The sequence below is a fragment of the Urocitellus parryii genome, chromosome 3 (genome assembly GCF_045843805.1).
Source record: "Urocitellus parryii isolate mUroPar1 chromosome 3, mUroPar1.hap1, whole genome shotgun sequence".
Lineage (NCBI taxonomy): Eukaryota > Metazoa > Chordata > Mammalia > Rodentia > Sciuridae > Urocitellus > Urocitellus parryii.
This window is the reverse complement of record NC_135533.1, coordinates 155326680-155346030: the sequence shown is the minus strand read 5'-3', so window position 1 is coordinate 155346030 and position 19351 is coordinate 155326680. Positions and strand designations below refer to the sequence as shown.

Here is a 19351-nt window from a genome sequence, read left to right as displayed (position 1 = left end):
AATAAAAAGAAAAAAGTGAATACACTGCTAGAAGGAACATTCCCAGGGGCTAAAGATGCTGCAAATAAAGATTTTACAGTTTTCACTGTAGTAACTCTGCAAGTAGAAGGGAGTGTTGGGCATTTGGAAGAACACAGAGCTAACCCTACCATTTTGGGCTACTTCCCCATGGATGGTAACCAAAAAATGAAGGCAGTATAGGACACTCAAGATCAAGAAGCCACCATGATAAAGATCTACCACACCAACCACTGTCTTTTACAACCAGTAATGTACACTGCATACCAATGATCCTTGTCTGGAATGGCTGTCATGTGGCCCATCAAAGAACGAACCTGTGTGTGGGATTATTTGTAATACAGAGTTACAAGAGAATCAACACAGTATTTTCTTCTTTGGAACACCTGTTACACCAAATCCTTCATTATGATACAATTTCTTTTAGTGGAATTTTGCTTTTATAATGAAAAAATGTAGGATATCAAGAATATCTGCTGGAAACAAATTCCATTTCCTCACAAAAGCACTTAATAGCTTATCTCTACACATAAAGAATGGAGGAAGACAATGGAGCCCACAAGCTAATTAGACCTGTTCATTTCCTAAGCCTCTCAGGACTATTTCTGGTTGCTGGGCCTTACACACAATGCCCAATATGAATTCATATTATTTTCTTCATGTTATATTTTCTTGTTCTTTAAGAATCTCATAATCCTGTGATATTAGGTATAGCTAGTATGTCAGATCTATTTATACTATCCAATTTTGAAAACTTTTCCACATACTATTTGTAGATAATATGTTAAAAATACTGAACCTAATCTCCCATAGCTGCCCTCAATTTTGCCTACTGATTCCTAATTCTAACTAAGAATATTTCACTTTTTCCTTTTTTTTTTTTTTTAAATTTATTCCTTTAGTTCTGGCTGGACACAATACCTTCATTTTATCCATTTTTATATGGTGCTGAGGATCGAACCGAGAGCCTCACGCTGGCCAGGCAAGCACTGTACTGCTGAGCCTCAACCCCAGCTCACTTTTTCTGGCTTTTGTAAATGCATTCAATCGTTTCTTATGACCAAGAGACAGGCCTTGTCAACAGATTTCTTATAAAACCTCCATGTACTCTCCCTAGCCACTTGGGAGATGTAGAGGAAATATTTCATTTGGAAGCAGGACTCTATATAGTTTTGAAAGACTCCATGAGAGTTCTTAAATGGAAAGAATAATAAATCATACTATTATTTTGCTGAGGAGACATTTTTCATTAAGATATATCTGACTTTTATAGGACAGCCCTAGTCTGTGTTCACAGAAATACAGATTACCGTAACTTCTGAAAAAAGACAGCCTGATTGCGCCTTGGCAGCAGTAGGTGTGAAAGTTGCCACAGAAAGGACTGCTGGAGGATGAACCAAGGTGAGGAACACAGACCATTTATGGTAAATGTGACTGGAGATGAAACCCTCTGACTCTCATCAGGCCAGCAATACTTCAGCTGAGATGGAGAGGGCAAATTCTAATGTCCAGGAATTCAATGCTGAAGAAGAGATTAAGATAGCACCTTGGCTCTGGGCCTATGTGGGCTGGTCAGACAGGACAAGGCTTAACCCAAGTTGAGGATGGAAAGGGAGGCTTACAGTCACACATTCAGAAAGTTCTCTTACTTCTGATTTTCTTTTTATGCAAACAGGTCCTTACCTTGGAATTCAACATAATTTCTGGAGCCCTGTACCAACGTGTGGCTACATACTCTGTCAGGAATCCTGTGTGATCATGATCTGGATCTGCAACACGGGCCAGGCCAAAGTCGCAGATCTAAGATAAAAAAGTGACATGCCATTATTAGAAATTCTAATCAGCTTGACATCAAAACATAACATTAAAAGTAAAAAAAAAAAAAGACAACAGTAATAATAAGTACTTGCTATCACACTGTGTCAGACACTTTGCTGGGAATTTTTTAATCCTTCCAATAACCTGAAAAGTAGCGATGACTATCCATGTGCTAAACATTAGGAAACAGGTTACAGGGCCTTTTAATAGTCAATTTCATTATCTGCTTATCACACAGCAATTTTGCTTAGGTACTTGACAAATTGTTTTGGGTAGTCATCAAATCCATCTAGAATCCTTTTTCAGCCCCATACTACTAGAGCTCCTGTGATGAACTCTTTAATGAGCACTGGACTTATCTTTCTTAGGCTCCATTTCCTATTAGTCTTCTACTTAGTTCAAGAATGTTGGTATTTCTCAAGATTCTTTTCACTTCCTTCCCCTTTCATGTAATCAAATCTTTAAAAAGTTTTTTAAGTTTCTAAAGCTTCAAAAGTTTCATGTATGGAAGATATATTATTTTCTTTTTAAAAAGACACCCAGTTTCTCATTTTGTTCTCACTCTCAGAAGCACCTCCTAGACTTTCATCATCTCGCCATCTAATACCGTGCTGTTACTAGGGACTAGCTATTTCATCAAACTCTAATGTATATAAACATAATGTATTTGATCCATAAATGCAGGATATTTTAATTCTTTGGCCTCTGGGAAACTAAAGAGAAAGAGAGGGAGGAAGGAGATAGACACATAGACACAAGAGAGACAAGTTAACAAAGATGGGCCAGAATATAGGAGAAGGTAGCCAAGAAGACATAGATTAATATGGAAGCTTACTACATCATCTAAGAAACAAGGGCCCAAACTCAGGCTAGAGATAATAGGGTCAACGAAGAAGGGACAAATCTAAGAGACATCTGTAGGACATGGGAGTTTAGCAGAATAGCAGTCTGTTTATAGATATCTCACAAATGAGTGCCTCAATAATTGAAAGATTTGGAAAGATCTCACCTACTTCACAAATATCTTCCTCTGGTCATCCCACATTGTCCCGCATTGTCAGTAGTAGCAATAGGCTCTCTTGCCTGCTTCAACTAGAGCATCCAAGGAAACGCCCATCTGAATTGCATAATTTCCCTGTCTTTGACACACTGTCACTGCATCACTAAAAGGAGCAGACAGCACATCTGCTGTTCCAGTGACTCTTCCACATATTACTTTCCATATGGACTCTCACATGGTGAAGTGGTGAGAAATATTGTCTTCTGTAGTTCTGATCAACTCCAGTCTGCATTCTTGCAATCTACGTAACCTTCAATGTAAATCCTGGGACTCTCTTCTCAGAGATGGCCTCCTTGCCAATGATATTAGACTCATCAATAGTCACAGGCCTCTCAAGGAGATCTAGCTGAGGAACAGCCATGAGCTTTCACAAGGCCTTGTACATGCTAGGTAAGTGCTCTACTACTGAGCAACATCCTAGCCTCAGTCATAAGCTCGAGAGGGAACATATTTGAATTCTAAATTCTGCTTGACCATCTGAAGGCTTTCAATATATCTGAATCTCATTTGTTTCTTTTGAGCCTTTTCTACCAATTCCTCTGAAGCAAACTGCAGGAAGTTTTTCCAGTACAACACTCACTAGCAACATGAACCAACAAACAGAAGTAATGAATGACTGATTTCTTCCATGTCTGAAGAGTGCTGAGTCTTCATTTGCCATGTTGGACTATTGCTAATTCATCCTAGTTCTGTGGCTTGAACTTTTTTATTTTTAAGTGGACACAATATTTCTATGTGGTGCTGAGGATAGAACCCAGTGCTTCATGCATGCTAGGTGAGTGCTCCACCACTGAGCCAGAACCCCAGCCCTGGCTTGAACTTTTCAATGTATGTGTGATCCAGTTTCTCTCAAATCACATAACAAATCCCGCATAGATTAAAAAAATGTATGAAATCCGCAGATCAATAATGTTAAGTACTAAAGTGAATGTTTCTAAATTCCTCTAGGACTTTGGAAAGATGGAAGTTGTATTTTAGAAGGCTTGTTAAGATTCTTTAATATCTATGAAGACAAGGATAATGAATGCTATGAGTAACTCTGTGTGTGTGTGTGTGTGTGTGTGAGAGAGAGAGAGAGAGAGAGAGAGAGAGAGAGAGAGAGAGAGAGAGAGACACTGCCTTGCCAATATAACCCACCCCATTGTACTTCTTCCTCCTCTTTGTTTTTATGCAGTACTAGGGATTAAACCTAGGGCTTCATGCATGTTAGGCAAGCACTCTAACACTGAATTATATCCCAGCTTTCCCTATCCTTTTTTTCTAAGCTCTTTGGTTGAACCTGTTTCAAGATGTCGGGTCTAGCTCTTCTTGTGAATCTGAGTGAACCTCTAAGCACCTGATCCAATAGAATACAGTGAAAGTGATGCTGTGTGATTTCTGAGTCTACATTATGAACTGACATATGGCTTCTACTTGACCCTCTTGTGGTACTTGGAACCCTCTACCCACAAGAGGAAGCCTGGGTACACATCCCAGCCAAAAGGCAGCACCAATTACCATCAAGCATATAACTGATGATTTTACACCCTATCTTATCTTTTGACAAAGACCCAGATACTGGAGAGAAACCAGGCATCCCTGGGCTGCACCTTGACTGAATTCTGGACCTACAGAAAACTATGAGGCAATACATGATCATTGCTCTTTTAGGTCACTATGTTTTGGGGTGATTTGTCATAGAGCAAGAGTAACTACAGTGGTACTGTGCTGAGTTAATGAGACAGACACTTCCTAATGAAGATATATATAAAATGATTCTAGAATACTGCAGAGATGCTTCCCTGAGGAGACCTGGGAAAGCCAGAACGAGGTCCTAGAGAAGAAACAGCTGGGCATGTTTGAGGGGCAGAGAGGGGGCAAGGTAGGGTAGAATTCTCCAAAACATCTCTTGAACTGGCTACTTCTCCTACATCTCAACTGCCATTGTAGTTAATTTGTGTAGATTTAGATAAAAATTCACATTAAGTGTTATTTCTAAATAAGTCATGCCTTTGGCTTGAATAAAGACCAAACTCTCTTTTAAGAAAAAATATTGTAGTTGTAGATGGACACAATACCTTTATTTTATTTATTTTTATGCGGTTCTGAGATCAAACCTAGTGCCTCACATGTGCTAGGAAAGTGCTTTACCACTGAGGTACAACTCTTGCCCAAAGACCAAACTCTTCAAGCAAAACTTTTAGACTACTCTTGAACTCTCACCAATCTAACTTCCACATTGTTTTTATCTCTCACCATTACTTTTGATTCTAATTTACTTGACACCTATTTCCCTTTTCTTGACTAAGCAATATCATCTCACCTGTGGGCCCTATCCATGCCATTCCAGTAAGTTAAATACCTACATGAAAACTCTTCTGAGGAGTTTCCTAGGAATAAAACCACCACCAAGAATTAACTGCTTAATTTTATGAACTCCCATACTATTTGGTTAGAGTTATATTATAAGTATACTATTACAATCCATAATAAACAACTGTGTTAAGTGTCTGTTTTCCCCATTAGTATGTATGTCCCTAGAAAATGGCAGTACTTGATTTACTTTTTATTCCTGTTACACATGTGAACATACAATATCTGATGAAAAAAATGCCTTACCTGAAATGTTTTTGAGAAGCACAACCTAGGTGGATTAATGTGCAGAGATTCTAGTAATGACTATTTTTCATAATATATAAATCACTATATCTTTTAAAAATATCAGGGCTTATAATATCACAATAATGATAATAAAATTATATTTTAAATGTGGCAATATTAAGGAAGAAGGAAAAAATAAAAAAGTGGAATTAAAAATCCTCACTAGGCAAACAACTTACTCTAACACTCTGAATGATGTAATTATATATCTATTTCTTTAAAATTTAAACCAAATGTGTAATTGCTCTTCCCTCTTTTCCCCAAGAAATCTGGTCTGAAAGCCATTAAGTGAGATCATGAAACATTAAGTCCCCAATGGGGTAGGTGAAAGGCACAGCAGTTTGGTGGGGAATGGAGCATGTAGATAGTAAATTAATAGTAGACTAAAGATTTGGATATGCTATAGGGGAAAGGTGAAGAGGGGTCTAGTAGAAAAGTTGTAACAGCCCACCTGGGGATTAGAGTAAAGTAAGGCAATGATATACAGTCAATTGTTTCATTGGGGGTTGCAAAACGGAGACGTTTCTTATTTTATCATTCCCCTGCATTTATTAGCTGGTATTCTTTTAAAAGGTCTGTGGTTCAACAGAGGTTTACCCTGATACAGAATCTAGTTTCCCATTCGAAAAAAAGGAAAAATGTTCAATTCTTCAGAGAAGTGAGCTGGTGTAAGGGGAACCATATTTTTATCATTTGTATCTCCTATACTTAGGACAAGGAACAAGCAGGTTTCCCATGTCACTGGATATATTTTTAAAAATAAAGGAGTTGTGGGGTTTATGACTCTTGAAGATTTTATAACTCCCTTCCTGGTCATCAATGGAAAGTTCATGTCATTTTTTTCTCCCTCTCAAGTTATCTTAATATGACAACACCAAAGACTAACCAAATTTACATTGCATTAATGACTAACTGCTAAGACTACAAAATAAAATAGTAATAAGATATGGTATAAGAAACATAAAATGACCTATAAATATTAGGACTTCTATCTGGCTACTTTTTGAAACAAAGTAAGCCCCAAAGACATGTTTCATTTTGCATCCTCCAGAATACTCCTTTATAGGTACATCCAGAATCACAAGGGCTGCAATGACTTCTATTGGGATTTCTGTGTGGTCAGCCTAGTAAACAATGAGTGCAATCAATATAGCCCATTTCCCTTGTAGTCACACTAAAAATATGCTAAGAACCTCCAATTAAGGTCTCTAATTTATGTTTTTGTGGCCCTGAGAAATAAAAGGTCTATAAGTAAGGCTCCCAGAGAATCCTAAAATGTCAACATCTGCTAGACCTCAGGGCTTCAGATAACAAATGCAAAGTGTTTTCAGAAACCAAAAAGAAAACTTACTGCTATTGACCTTGTCTGGTATCAGTCAAAAGATACAGGTTTAAGTCACTAAGAATAGTTGATACCTTGAGAGTTGAAGAGTAGGAAACACTTTAGTAACACTGACATTAATGGATAAAGGAAGAAATGACATTATTGTCTGCTTAGAAATTCCAAAGGACCAAAAATAACAAGTTAGGTAAGGCATAGGGGCTTGAGAGATGGGCATTACAGTCATCTTTGGAGTACAATGCTCTCCTGAATATTTATATCCATGATACAAACTCCATATGCACACTTTAAACATTCAAGTAAATTGTACTAATATATAAAATACTTTCTTGGGTTTCTGACTCTCTGTGTTAAATTCAGTTTTGAAAATAATACCTGTTTTTTTTTATGAGGATGACCAACTCATTTATCAGTGTGGGTATAAATTTTAGTGAGTAGGTGGATAAAATGGCTCTGGCTAGGTAAGGACAAATCCAATCACAGTGAAGAGATAAAAAAAGAAAGTAGTCTTGTTCTGTTTGTTTTATTCTTAAGGATGAGCATTTTCAAGCAAAATTAAGAGAAAACTATTTCCAGAAATATTATATACTAAAGAACTGAGAATGTATCTCCAAAACTCAAAATATTCTGTATTAGTAGGGTTCTGTCAGACATTTAAAGGAAAAACAAAACAACTGGGAAATACTCATTGCAACTTTCCAAACAAAAATCTCTAAGAGCTAAAGAAGTAGTAACACCATTCCTAAAAGCAGCTTCAATCTTACTGTACTCACTGGCTTTTAGGTGCACAGATCCAGAAAGAAGGAAACAGTTATAGCCCATGTGGAAAGTCTAAGAATCTATATCAGGATTCTAAGAGGCAATGGTCCAACTTTTAATCTCCACATCTCACTGAATGTGGGGCACTCGGTTTCAAATATCCCTTGACAGTGTATAAGCCAACTGTCTGACTATGGAACCCATTGCCTTTTTTTTTTTCCTTTCTTCAAATTGAACCCAGGGGTGCTCTTCCACTGAACTACCTCCCCAGTTCTTTTCATTTTTTTATTTTGAGGCAGTCTCAAGAAATTGACTAGGATGCTTCAAACTTGTGACCCTCTTGACTCAGCCTCCTGAGTCTTTGGGATTATAGGTGTGTGCTGCTGCATTAGGTCCCCACTGACTTTCTTAGATAGTTACAGAAGGCTCTCTGTAACGTACTTCTACCCAACCTCTCCACCCTAGAGCCAATGACTAATTCCCTATTATCATTTAATGCTGCAACCACACAGAAGACGATTTAGTGTTTTATGTACTCATTCCTTACTTTTTATTTCCATCATTCCTTCTGCCTACAATATCCTATTCCCAATATGGCCACCCAGCTACTGAAAATCTACCCATTCTCAGAGGTCTGACATGGATACCACCTTCTTCCTGGCACCTCTCATAGATTGAACCAGAACTGGTTATCTCTCTCCTTTGCATTTGTACATAACTCTTTTCTGTATCTCAGTTATTTTTTTAAACCTTTTTTTCAGTTGTAAATGAACACAATACCTTTGTTTATTCATTTATATGTGGTGCTGAGGATCGAACCCAGAGCCTCACTCATTTGAGGCAAGTGCTCTACAACTGAGCCACAACACCAGTCCCTTTATCTCAGTTATAACATTATTATAATGATGTGTTTATCAGATTTCTGATTTATCAGTTTTCAGATTTTAGGAGCAGATACTTATCTCCCTGATCCAACATAGCTTCACACAGGAATGTCTACTAGACAGAAATCCAGAAAATGATATCTACATGTATACTTCTTAGATATTTTCCTTAATGTTTGAAAGATTCATCAATGTTGTAGCATTACCAGTACTTAACTCCTTTGCAGTATATTGTTATGGATCTATCACATTTTATTAATCCTTTATTAACTGGGCATCTAGATTATTTCCACTTCTTGGCTACAGGGAATATTGCCATGAACATTGGCGAACAAATGTTTTTGGAGACAGTTATACACTTAGGAGTAAAATCCTTGCCAATGCTTGTTATTTTCTGTTTTGATCATAGCCATCCTAATGTGTGTTAAATGATATCTGTGATTTTGATTGCATGTTTTCCTATTAATGATGTTAGGCATCTTTTCATATTCTTATTGTGTATTTAAATATCTTTTTCAGAGGAAGGTCTATTAGGATCTTTTCCCCATTTTCAATTTGGATATTTATCTTTTTATCATTGAACTGTAAGAATTCTTCATATATAGTCATCCCTAGGTATCTGGTATGTGATTGGTTCTAGGACCCCAAGGATACCAAAAACCAACACATGCTCATCAAATCGCTTACATAAAATGGCATAATATTTGCATACAACATACAAATATCATCCCATGTACTTTAACCACTAGATTACTTACAATATCTAACATGATGTAAATGCTATATAAACATTGAATAGTTGTTACACTATATTGCTTGGGAAATGATAAAAAGTTTGCTGATGTAAGTACAGATGTGTTTTATTCTCTGAATATTTTCTATTTATAGTTGGTTAAATCCATGGCTGCAGAACCTATGGTTGCTGAACCTATAATATATAGGGGTTGACTATATTCTAGTTATAAGTCCCTTATTAGGTATATGGTATCTCTTATTTTTCAGGTCATTTTACTTTCTTGATGAATTACTTTATAGGTCAAGCTTCACAACTTAATGGAATCCAACTTTTTTCTCTTTTGTTGTTTATGCTTTTGGTGTCATGTCTAAGAAGCTCTAACACAAGATCAAAAAGATTTTTTCATGTGTTTTCTAACAGTATTACATGTTTTAGTTCTTAAATTTAGGTCTCTGATCTGTTTGTGAGTTCATTTTTGTACAGGTACAAAGGAAGCATCCATTCTCACTCTTCTGATGTGTCTATCCAGATGTCCCAGCATGATCTGTTGAAAAGATTATTCTTTCCCTACTGAGAGGTCTTGATATCCTTGTCAAAAATCAGCTGACCACAGACACATGGGATTTATTTATTGACTATCAATTCTACTCTGTCTATCCTTTGGCCAGTACCACACTGTCTTAATTACCATAACTTTGTATTAAATTTTGAAATCAAAAAGGGTGAGTCTTGGGGCTGGGGCAGTAGCTCAGTGGTAGAGCACTCGCCTAGCATGTGTGAGGCACTGGGTTTGATCCTCAGCACCACATAAAAAAATAAATAAAATAAAGGCATGCTGTCCATCTACAACTATATATAAAAATTTTTTTTTTAAAAAGTTTGAGTCTTCAGAAAGTGCAAGTCTTCTAACTTTGTAAGACTGTTTGGCCTCCTGAATTTCTACATGAATTTTAGAATTCGTCCATTAACTTATTAAACAAACAACCCCCCCCCCCAAACCCAAAAACACAGTGTGCTGGGGATTTGATAGGGACAGAACTGAATCTGTAGATCAATGTAGGGAATACTGCATCTTAATATTATTAGTCTGAATTTCCATTCTTTCATTACAACTGAAGACATCTGTAGATCTCCCTTTTTATTTCTCTGCCATATTAATCTTCAGTATATCTTCAGTATATATCTTCGGTATAAATTTCAGTGCATATCTTCAATATAAATTTGAAAACTATAAAAGACTCCTTCTATGGAAGGTCTTACTGAGGACAGAAGATAGTAAAGTTAAGTTGTATACTGATTTCTGAGAGTTTCTTATAGAAAGCTTGAACAAAACGATTTAAAAAGTTAACATATAATACAATAACTATTTACACATAAAAAATACAAAAATGCACACGTAATAAAAGAACACAAAAAACACTGGAAGGAAATACACCAATTTGTTAATAGTTTATTATCTCTGGAATGGAAGAAGGAATGGAATAGAGATGATGATGACTGGCACCTTTTACTTGTATTTTTTGCTAAGTTTTTGCTAAGTGTTTTCTGGAATAATCTTAAATATGAAACAGTCCCCCCCCCCCAAATACATATCACCCTAAAAATAAATAACCTGGCTGACCTTGAGATCACAAGTGGTGTTGAGCAGCAGATTGGAAGGCTTGAGGTCACGGTGCAAAACATTAGCTGAATGGATATATTTTAATCCTCTGAGGATCTGGTAAAGAAAATAGCAGATATGGTCGTTGCTGAGGTGTTGTGTCTTCAAGAGCTTGTAAAGATCTGTTTCCATGAGGTCCTGTACTATATATCTGTTTGGACAGGTTAAAGTAAATACCAAATAGCTGGTCAAACTTAACAAAACATTAACAACAAAATTCACCCTCTCTCAGTTCTCTTCCCAAATAGCCCATAAGGTTTTCAAGGGAAAGGAGAAAAATGAAGAAAATTTAGTGTACCTTTCTGGAAGAAATCTGAAATAGTTAACTCCCTGACTAGGTCCTGTGGGAAACAGGCATTATACCTGTATAATGTGGCTGATTACAGACCCTAAGACCTGAAACTGAAATATTGCCTAATCTAAGTCTCAACTCCCTTGTTCTCTAAATTGTCTACCATCATTAACTCCCCACTCAAGTTTAGAGAGGGTAGGTGGTGGCCAAAAGCATCATACACTCCTTCATTTCTTTGGCCCAGCAACCACTTATAAATGTCACTATTCTTTTCTTCCTTTCTTTGTGCCATCTCCCCATCTCCTCAGAAACCAACAATAAAACTCCAGAAAAACGTTGAAACTAAACCTCTCAGTCTTAATCTTTTTTTTGATTCTTTGATTACTGTTAAGATCCTATAAAAATAAATAAGACCAAGGGAAGTTATGCTTAGAAGGGGTGTGTGCTGGCTTTGCTTCTCTTGCTTTCTTATCTAGCTGTGTATCTAAGCACAGCTATGGCTACCTTCTTTCTTACAGAAATTAAATTACAGAAACCTTTGTTTAACTTTACCATAATATTTCATTTTTGTATTTTAAAAAATTCATTTCTGCATAAATACTTCTCTGTTTCCCATATTCATGCTAGACGAGCCCTACATGGGACTCAAGACACAGGACGTAAAAACTTGTCATCTGCAAGGTTGTTTTCAGGGCAAAAGAGAAATAAAGTAGGACCTACAGATGGTAGCAATGGGAGGCATTTCACTTAAAATATCACTACACCTTATTAACAGAGCTATTTAAAAATGTAAAGAGCTCCCTAGAAACAGTAAAATGCAGTTCCCAGGAGGAGTAAACCACAAATTGGTAGGAATATTATAGTAGCCTTTAGCATGCTTAATGCCTCTTTCATATGTAATCTTGCTTAATCCAGATTTTTTTTTTTTTTTTTTTTTTTGGCACTGGGGATTGAATTCAGAGGCACTTTACCACTGAACTAAATCCCTAGTCCTTTTTATTTTAAGACAAGGTCTCACTAAGTTGTTTAAGGCCTTTGCTAAATTGCTGAGGCTGGCCTCAAACTTGTGATTCTCCTGCCTCAGTCTCCAAGCTGCTAGGATTATAGTCATGTGTCACCACACTTGGCCTTAACCCAGATTTCTAATATTAGTCCTAGTTATTCACATTAATTTCAAGGTGGAGTTGGCCTTAAAGATCATGAGGTCCAGTTACTTCACTTTAAAAATAAGGAAATGGAGACTTAAAGAGGAGCGATGACACTGTTGAAGATCAGGACAGTACCGATTTGACTTAGGTCGGTATCTGTTGAACCCTCTTTCTTGACTGATTTTTCCTTTCCTTTTTTACCACGATAACAAACCATCCATTGACCGGAAAACACATGACTGGAAATTATATTAACCAATACTTTCCATAACTACATTTAAAGAAAGTCTTTACTGAAACCAACAAAGAAAACATTAGACTTACCTAAGAGATACTAAAATAAATTCTGACAAAAGATAAAATCAGTCAGAGAAAAAAAAATTAAACCAGAAAAAAAAAATTAAATCATGCAAGCATTATGGTAAATAGCAAGTAGATTACAATCTCCTCTTAAATGTGCTTTATATATTTTTCCTTCACTCTGACAAATCTAGCGAATTTCAAGTTATATTTACTCAATAAGTTGATTAAGCAGTAGAGTCAGTTAACAGCCAGAAAAGGATACACATCTTTCATCTGCTCAATGGTTGGTGCTCGAATAATATCATTGATGCCAATGATGTTCTCATGTCTGAAGCGCAGTAAGATTTTTATCTCCCTCAGGGTTCTCTGGCAGTAGGTCTGGTGCTCAAAAGGACTGATTTTCTTGATAGCTACTCGAACTTTGTTGATATTATCATAGGCAGAGCTTGAAAAAAAGCGGGGAGGGAGAGACGGCATTAACAACAGTCCACAGAATCTCTTGGTGGAAAGAATATAAATTGGTAAAATATTAAAATTTTATCATTCAGTGTAAATATCTGTTATCCAAAAAAAGGTCTCAAAGTAGGGAGAAAATATACTGACAGAATATGACAAAAAATAACAGAGGATTCAAACTTAACAGAGGATTGAGTCCTGTTCACTGGGTGGATGCCCATTTTCATAAACCCAAAACATGGGTTTATGCCAGATACACAAAATCATTTTCCCACTATCTTAGACAGCAACTGCATTCTGATCAGAGTAATCACTTCTGCCTCCAAAACAAGAGCTTACTGTTGTAGTAAATTCCTCTGACTCAGCAGAAATGTTCAAATGATCAACTACATATTTATTCAACCCTAACAAAAACAAACCAAGAAAATGCCTTGATTACTTCTTTATCAATACTTTTTCTCTTAATTGCAAAATGACATATTTCTTTTCTGTTCCCAAGAAACGGAATCAGGAGGTTGGGATGGTTTTACAACAAAACCTGTAAAATAGACTTCAACAAAGATTTCCATAGCCAAAACACAGGGCCCAATTAAGATCCAACTTCATATAATTCCAAGCAGGAGCAAAAATAAAAATTTCATGATGAATTTAAACCTTGAGTATTGTATCTTCATAATCAACATTCTATTGAAATATTTTCTATAAAAGTTTTTTATAGTAATAAATATCAATATCTGGCCTATTGACCAAAGCAATGAAGTAATATTTATAAGCAATAAAACCCTGTTTCTTGTTTCCTCAGGGTAAGGGCAAGAAAACAACTATTCGACTGAAGTTTGTGCTTCTATAACGATATTTATCAATCTCTTTTAAGAATCACTGCATTTGTCTGAATCTACCATAAGACTATGCTCTAGGAGGGAACTTGACTTATTCAGCTTCAAAGATCACACAATATCATTAACATACTTTACACTGTTCCTGAATATTCTGAAGTGAAATATACTTCCTTAAATAGAAAAATCACTACTTGGATGTGTAGTTTAAGCAAGCTCACTCAATATTGGGAATACATATTTTTAGGAAAGAAAACATTTTTGGTAATGCAAATCATATAAAGACCACACCTTCAACAAAAGAGAGATTAATAAAGGACTGGGGGTATAGCTCAGTGGTAGGAATGAAGCCCTGGGGTTCCATCCCTCATACTGCAAAAATGAATGAATGAATGAAGAAATAATTTAAAAAGATGCGAAACACTTGATTTCAACTCAATTTAATAAATTTCTAGTTTTACTAAACAGTAGCCAAATCACATATTTGCTTTACATGATAATTCAACAAGATTTCAGGTCAGTGTTCTCTTTTTGCATGAACACTCAGTGATGAAATAACTGACATCTTTTTTTTTTTTTTGATAAGGTAACTTTTTTTTCCCTCATAGCTTTATTTTATTCATTTATTTTTTATGTGGTGCTGAGGATTGAACCCATGGCCTCTCATGTGCTAGGTAAGTGCTCTGCCACTGAACTACAACCCCAATTCTATAACTGATATCTTTTAAGTTAGAAGGCCATTCCTACTTCAAAAGAAGGTGTGACCCTGTCCATGGAGTGTGGTCTGTTTCTGTTGCTCTCCCCATTTTCTTTTTGCTGAGTTTTTGGTTAATATAATCATCACAGTTCTGATCTCAAAGAGGTTAATTCTTTTTTAAAAAATATATTTTTAGTTGTAGGTGGACACAATATCTTTATTTTATTTTTATGTGGTACTGAGGATTGAACCCAGTGCCTCAAGCATGCTAGGTGAGAGCTCTACCCCTTGAGCCACAACCCCAGCCATTAACATCTCAACATTTGCTCTCTCTCCTTGGGTTTCTCTGTTTTGTTTTATATATTTTACTCTTCTGATACTTAGCAAACATACTTCATTGGCATATCTTTTACAGTGGACTTTTCAGTGCCTCTTAATAGTGGGTGTTTAAAAATTAATTTGATAGAGCAAATATTGTTTTTGTTCCCTGGGATCTCTGCTCATCTCCCCCTTCTCCCCAACTAAAGACACACTACAGTTCTGTAATTTTTTTTTTAAGAGAGAGAGGAGAGAGAGAGAGAGAGAGAGAGAGAGAGAGAGAGAGAGAGAGAGAGAATTTTTTAATATTTATTTTTTAGTTTTCAGCGGACACAATATCTTTATTTGTATGTGGTGCTGAGGATCGAACCCGGGCCGCATGCATGCCAGGCAAGCGCGCTACCGCTTGAGCCATATCCCCAGCCCCAGTTCTGTAATTTAAATGTATGTCTTTTATTCTATCTTTAAATATTTATTTATTTTTAGATGGGCACCACACAATGCCTTTATTTTTATGTAGTGCTGAGGATCGAACCCAGATCCCGCCCATGCTAGGCGAGTGCTCTACCCCTGAGCCATAATCCCAGCCCCAAAATGTATGTCTTTTAAACAATTTATAGTTGCAGTTTGGGATTGTAATCTGATTTGTGATTATAGAGTTTTGGGGATGGATCAAATTCAGGATACTTATATTTTTCCTTTTAACTGATAAACTTGCTCTTTTCAAAAAGAAAAAATTCAAAGGTTAATAAATAAATTGTTCATAGTTGAGAAAATAAAAGAGTTTCATCAACCAAAGAGAAAAAAAATAGTTTCCTAACTAATTCTTATAAGGCAAACAAACTTTAAATAAATTAAGATGCAAAAGAATTAAAACCAAAACTAATGATCAATCTTTTCTGTAAGCACAAGCTTGAACATCAGAAGATAAATGAGTAAATGTGATTTCACAACACATTAAAACAATAATCCAAGTTGGGCATGGTGGTGCAAGGCTAATCCTAGCTACCTGGTAGATTACAAGTTTCAGGCCAGCATGGGCAACTTAGTGAGAACCTATTTCAAAATGAAAAAATACAAAGGGCTTGAGATATAGCTCAGTGGTAGAGCATTCCTAGGTTCAATCTCCAATACTAGTGATTATAAAAAAATATTATGACCAAGTAATATTTATCATAAGAATCCAAGAACAGTTCATTAAAAAAAGAAACACTAAAAATAAGGGATCACATTGAATACACACTTCTGCATTAAAAAAAAAGGCACAAATGGCCAAGAAGCATACAAAATCAAAACCATAATGAGTTAATACCTCACAATTACCAGGATTTTCACTATTGAGAAAAACAGAACATACCAAGTATTGACAAGGATGGGGAAAACTTGGAAGCCTATGCGCTGTTCATGAAATATAAAATGGTATAGTCACTGCACAACATAGGATGAAGCTACCTCAAAAAATTAAAAACAGGACTGGGGTTGTGGCTCAGTGGTAGAGAACTTGCCTTGCATGTGTGAGGCACTGGATTCGATCCTTATCACCACAAATAAATAAAAGTATTGTGCCCATCTCCAGCTAAATTTTTTTAAATTAAAAATAGAATTGCATTATAATCTAGTAATTTCACTTTTGGATATATATACCCAAAGTAATTCAAAACAGGATTTCTAAGAGATAATGACATACCCATGTTGATGGCAGCATCAAGCACAGTAGCCTAGATGTAAAAGCAGCCCAAATATCTACTGGCCAATGAATGGATTAAAAGTAGTATATACATATAATGGATATTACCCAGTCTTAAAAAAATAAGCTAATTCAATTCAACATCCTTCACATGATAAAAACTCTCATCAAATTATGTACACAAACTGGGTGCGGTGGTGCATGCCTGTAATCCTAGCTGCTTGGGAGGCTGAGACAGGAGGATCCTGAGTTAAAGCCAGCTTCAGCAAAAGCAAGGTGCTAAGCAACTCAGTGAAACCCTGTTTCTAAATAAAATACAAAGTAGGGTTGGGGATGTGGCTCAGTGGTGGAGTGCCCCTGAGTTTAATCCCTGCTACTCTCCCTGCAAAATTATGTATTGAAGGAATATACCTCAGCAAAATGTAGACCATATATAACAAGCTCACAGCTAACATACTTGAAGTGAAAAGTTTTTTCTTTAAGATCAAGAACAAGATAAGGGCTGAATGCTCCCAATTCTTGTATTCAATGTAGTACTAGGACTGTAAGCCACAGAATTTAGGTAAGAAAAAGAGATAAAAGGCAACTAAGTTGGAAAGAAATTTTTAAATTATCTCGCAGACATGATCTTATATGTAGAAAATCCTAAAGATGTGACAAACAAAAAAAAACTTGTTAGAATAAATGAAGTAGCAAACATAAAATTAACATAAAAATCAGCTGCTTCTATGTACTAACAAGCTAAAAGAGACATTAAGAGAATAAATCCATTTATGATAGCATCAATAAAATAATTAGGAATAAATTGAGCCAATGAGGTAAAAGATCTGTATGCTGAAAACTATAAAACATGGATAAAAGAAATCAAAGGCACAAATACATGAAAAGACAGCCTGTACTCATGGCTGTTAAGAACCAATATTGTGGGCTGGGGTTGTAGCTCAATGGTGTAGCACTTGCCTAGCATGTGTAAGGCACTGGGTTTGATCCCCAGCACCACATAAAAATAAATAAATAAATAAATAAATAAGGTATTGTGTACATCTACAACTAAAAATTTATTAAAAAAGAACTAATATTGTTAAAATGTCTATGTCTATACTATCCAAAGCAATTAATAGATTCAGTACAACCCCTATGAAAATTTCAATGGCCTTTTAAAATTTTTTCCACAGAAATAATCCCCAAATTTATAAGGAACCAATAGCCAAAGGACTCTTGAACAAGAACAAAGGGAGAGGCTGGGATTGTGGCTCAGCGGTGGAGTGCTCGTCTAGCACATGCAAGGCCTTGGGTTCGATCCACATAAAAATAAATAGGCAAAGTGAGGGTATTGTGTCCAACTACTTAAAAAAAAATAAATATTAAAAAAAAGAAAAGAACAAAAGTAGAGGTATCATCTTACCTAATTTCAAAACACATCACAAAGTTATAGTAATTGGAATATGGTATAGATAGGAGGTAGGAAAAACTGAGGAAATATTAAAGTGCATGAACTTTCAGTTAAGATTAATAAATTCTGAAGATCTGTTGTATGGCATGACAACTTCAGAAAAATGTTAAGTATGTAAAATGATGGATAGATCAATTGGCTTAAGGTGATCATTTCACAACATGTAACATAACATATTGTACACTGCAAATATATTGCTTTTTTTACCTGTCAATTACACCCTTAAGAGGCTGGGGCTCAGTGGCAGAGCGGTTGCCTAGCACATGTGAGGCACTGAGTTTGATCCTTAGCACCACATAAAAATGAATATATAAAATAAAGGTATTGTGTGCATTATAACTAAAAATCTCGGGGGGGGGGGGGAATGCTTGCAGGGAACCAGCATGTACTAGCATGAAAACAGACATATAGACATTAATAGAACCCAGAAAAAAGTTCATGCATTTATGGTCAAATTATCTTTGTGCGTCTCTTAAATAAATGGTCTGGAAAAATAAAATATTCACAAATAGAAGAATGAAATTGATGCTTATCCCACACCATATACAGAAATCAACTCAAAATAAATTAAAGACTTAAACATAAGACCTAAAAAAAAACTAGAATAAAACATAAGGGAGGTCAGGTGTCGTGCATGCCTGTAATCCCAGTGGCTTGGGAAGCTGAGGCAGGAGTCTCGGAACAAAAGCGAGGTGCTAAGCAACTCAGTGAAATCCTGTGTCTAAATGAAATACAAAATAGGGCTGGGGATACTGCTCAGTGGTTAAGCACCCCTGGATTCAATCCCAGGTACCAAAAAAAAAAAAAAAAACAACAACAACCTTCTTTTTTTGTGATTACATGAATGAACCTAGAGAACATTATACTAAGTTAAATAAGCCAGGCACAGAAATACTGCATGTTGTTTCCTTATATGGGAAATCTAAAAAAGTCATACAAGCAGAGTAAATGGTGGTTGCCAGTAGCTGGAGGGTGGAAGGACATTGGTCAAACAGTACAATGTTTGTTGTGCAGAATAAATAAGTCCTAGAGATCTAATATATAGCATAGTGACTGTACTTAATACACTGTATTGTAGACATAAAATTTGCTGAGTAGACCATCAATGTTCTCCCTACATACATGAAAAGAGGTGACAGATATTTTAATTAGCTTGATCATGGGAATCATTTCACAATGTATCCTTAACATCAAATATCTCCATCAGCCGGGAATGGTGGCATGTGCTTGTAATCTCATGGTTT

General features: G+C 36.0%; 1 protein-coding gene across 1 annotated transcript in view; it reads right to left on the bottom strand.

The window, feature by feature from the left end:
* The window catches only part of Mapk1 (mitogen-activated protein kinase 1), a 78538-nt gene that overhangs the window by 26845 nt on the left and 32342 nt on the right, over positions 1-19351 (bottom strand). Inside the window, exons 2-4 of the mRNA XM_026401666.2 lie at positions 12923-13105; positions 10879-11068; positions 1702-1818 (exon numbers count right to left, since the gene is read on the bottom strand). Of these exons, the coding sequence (XP_026257451.1) occupies positions 1702-1818; positions 10879-11068; positions 12923-13105 (490 nt within the window). The remainder of the gene's footprint in view (positions 1-1701; positions 1819-10878; positions 11069-12922; positions 13106-19351) is intronic.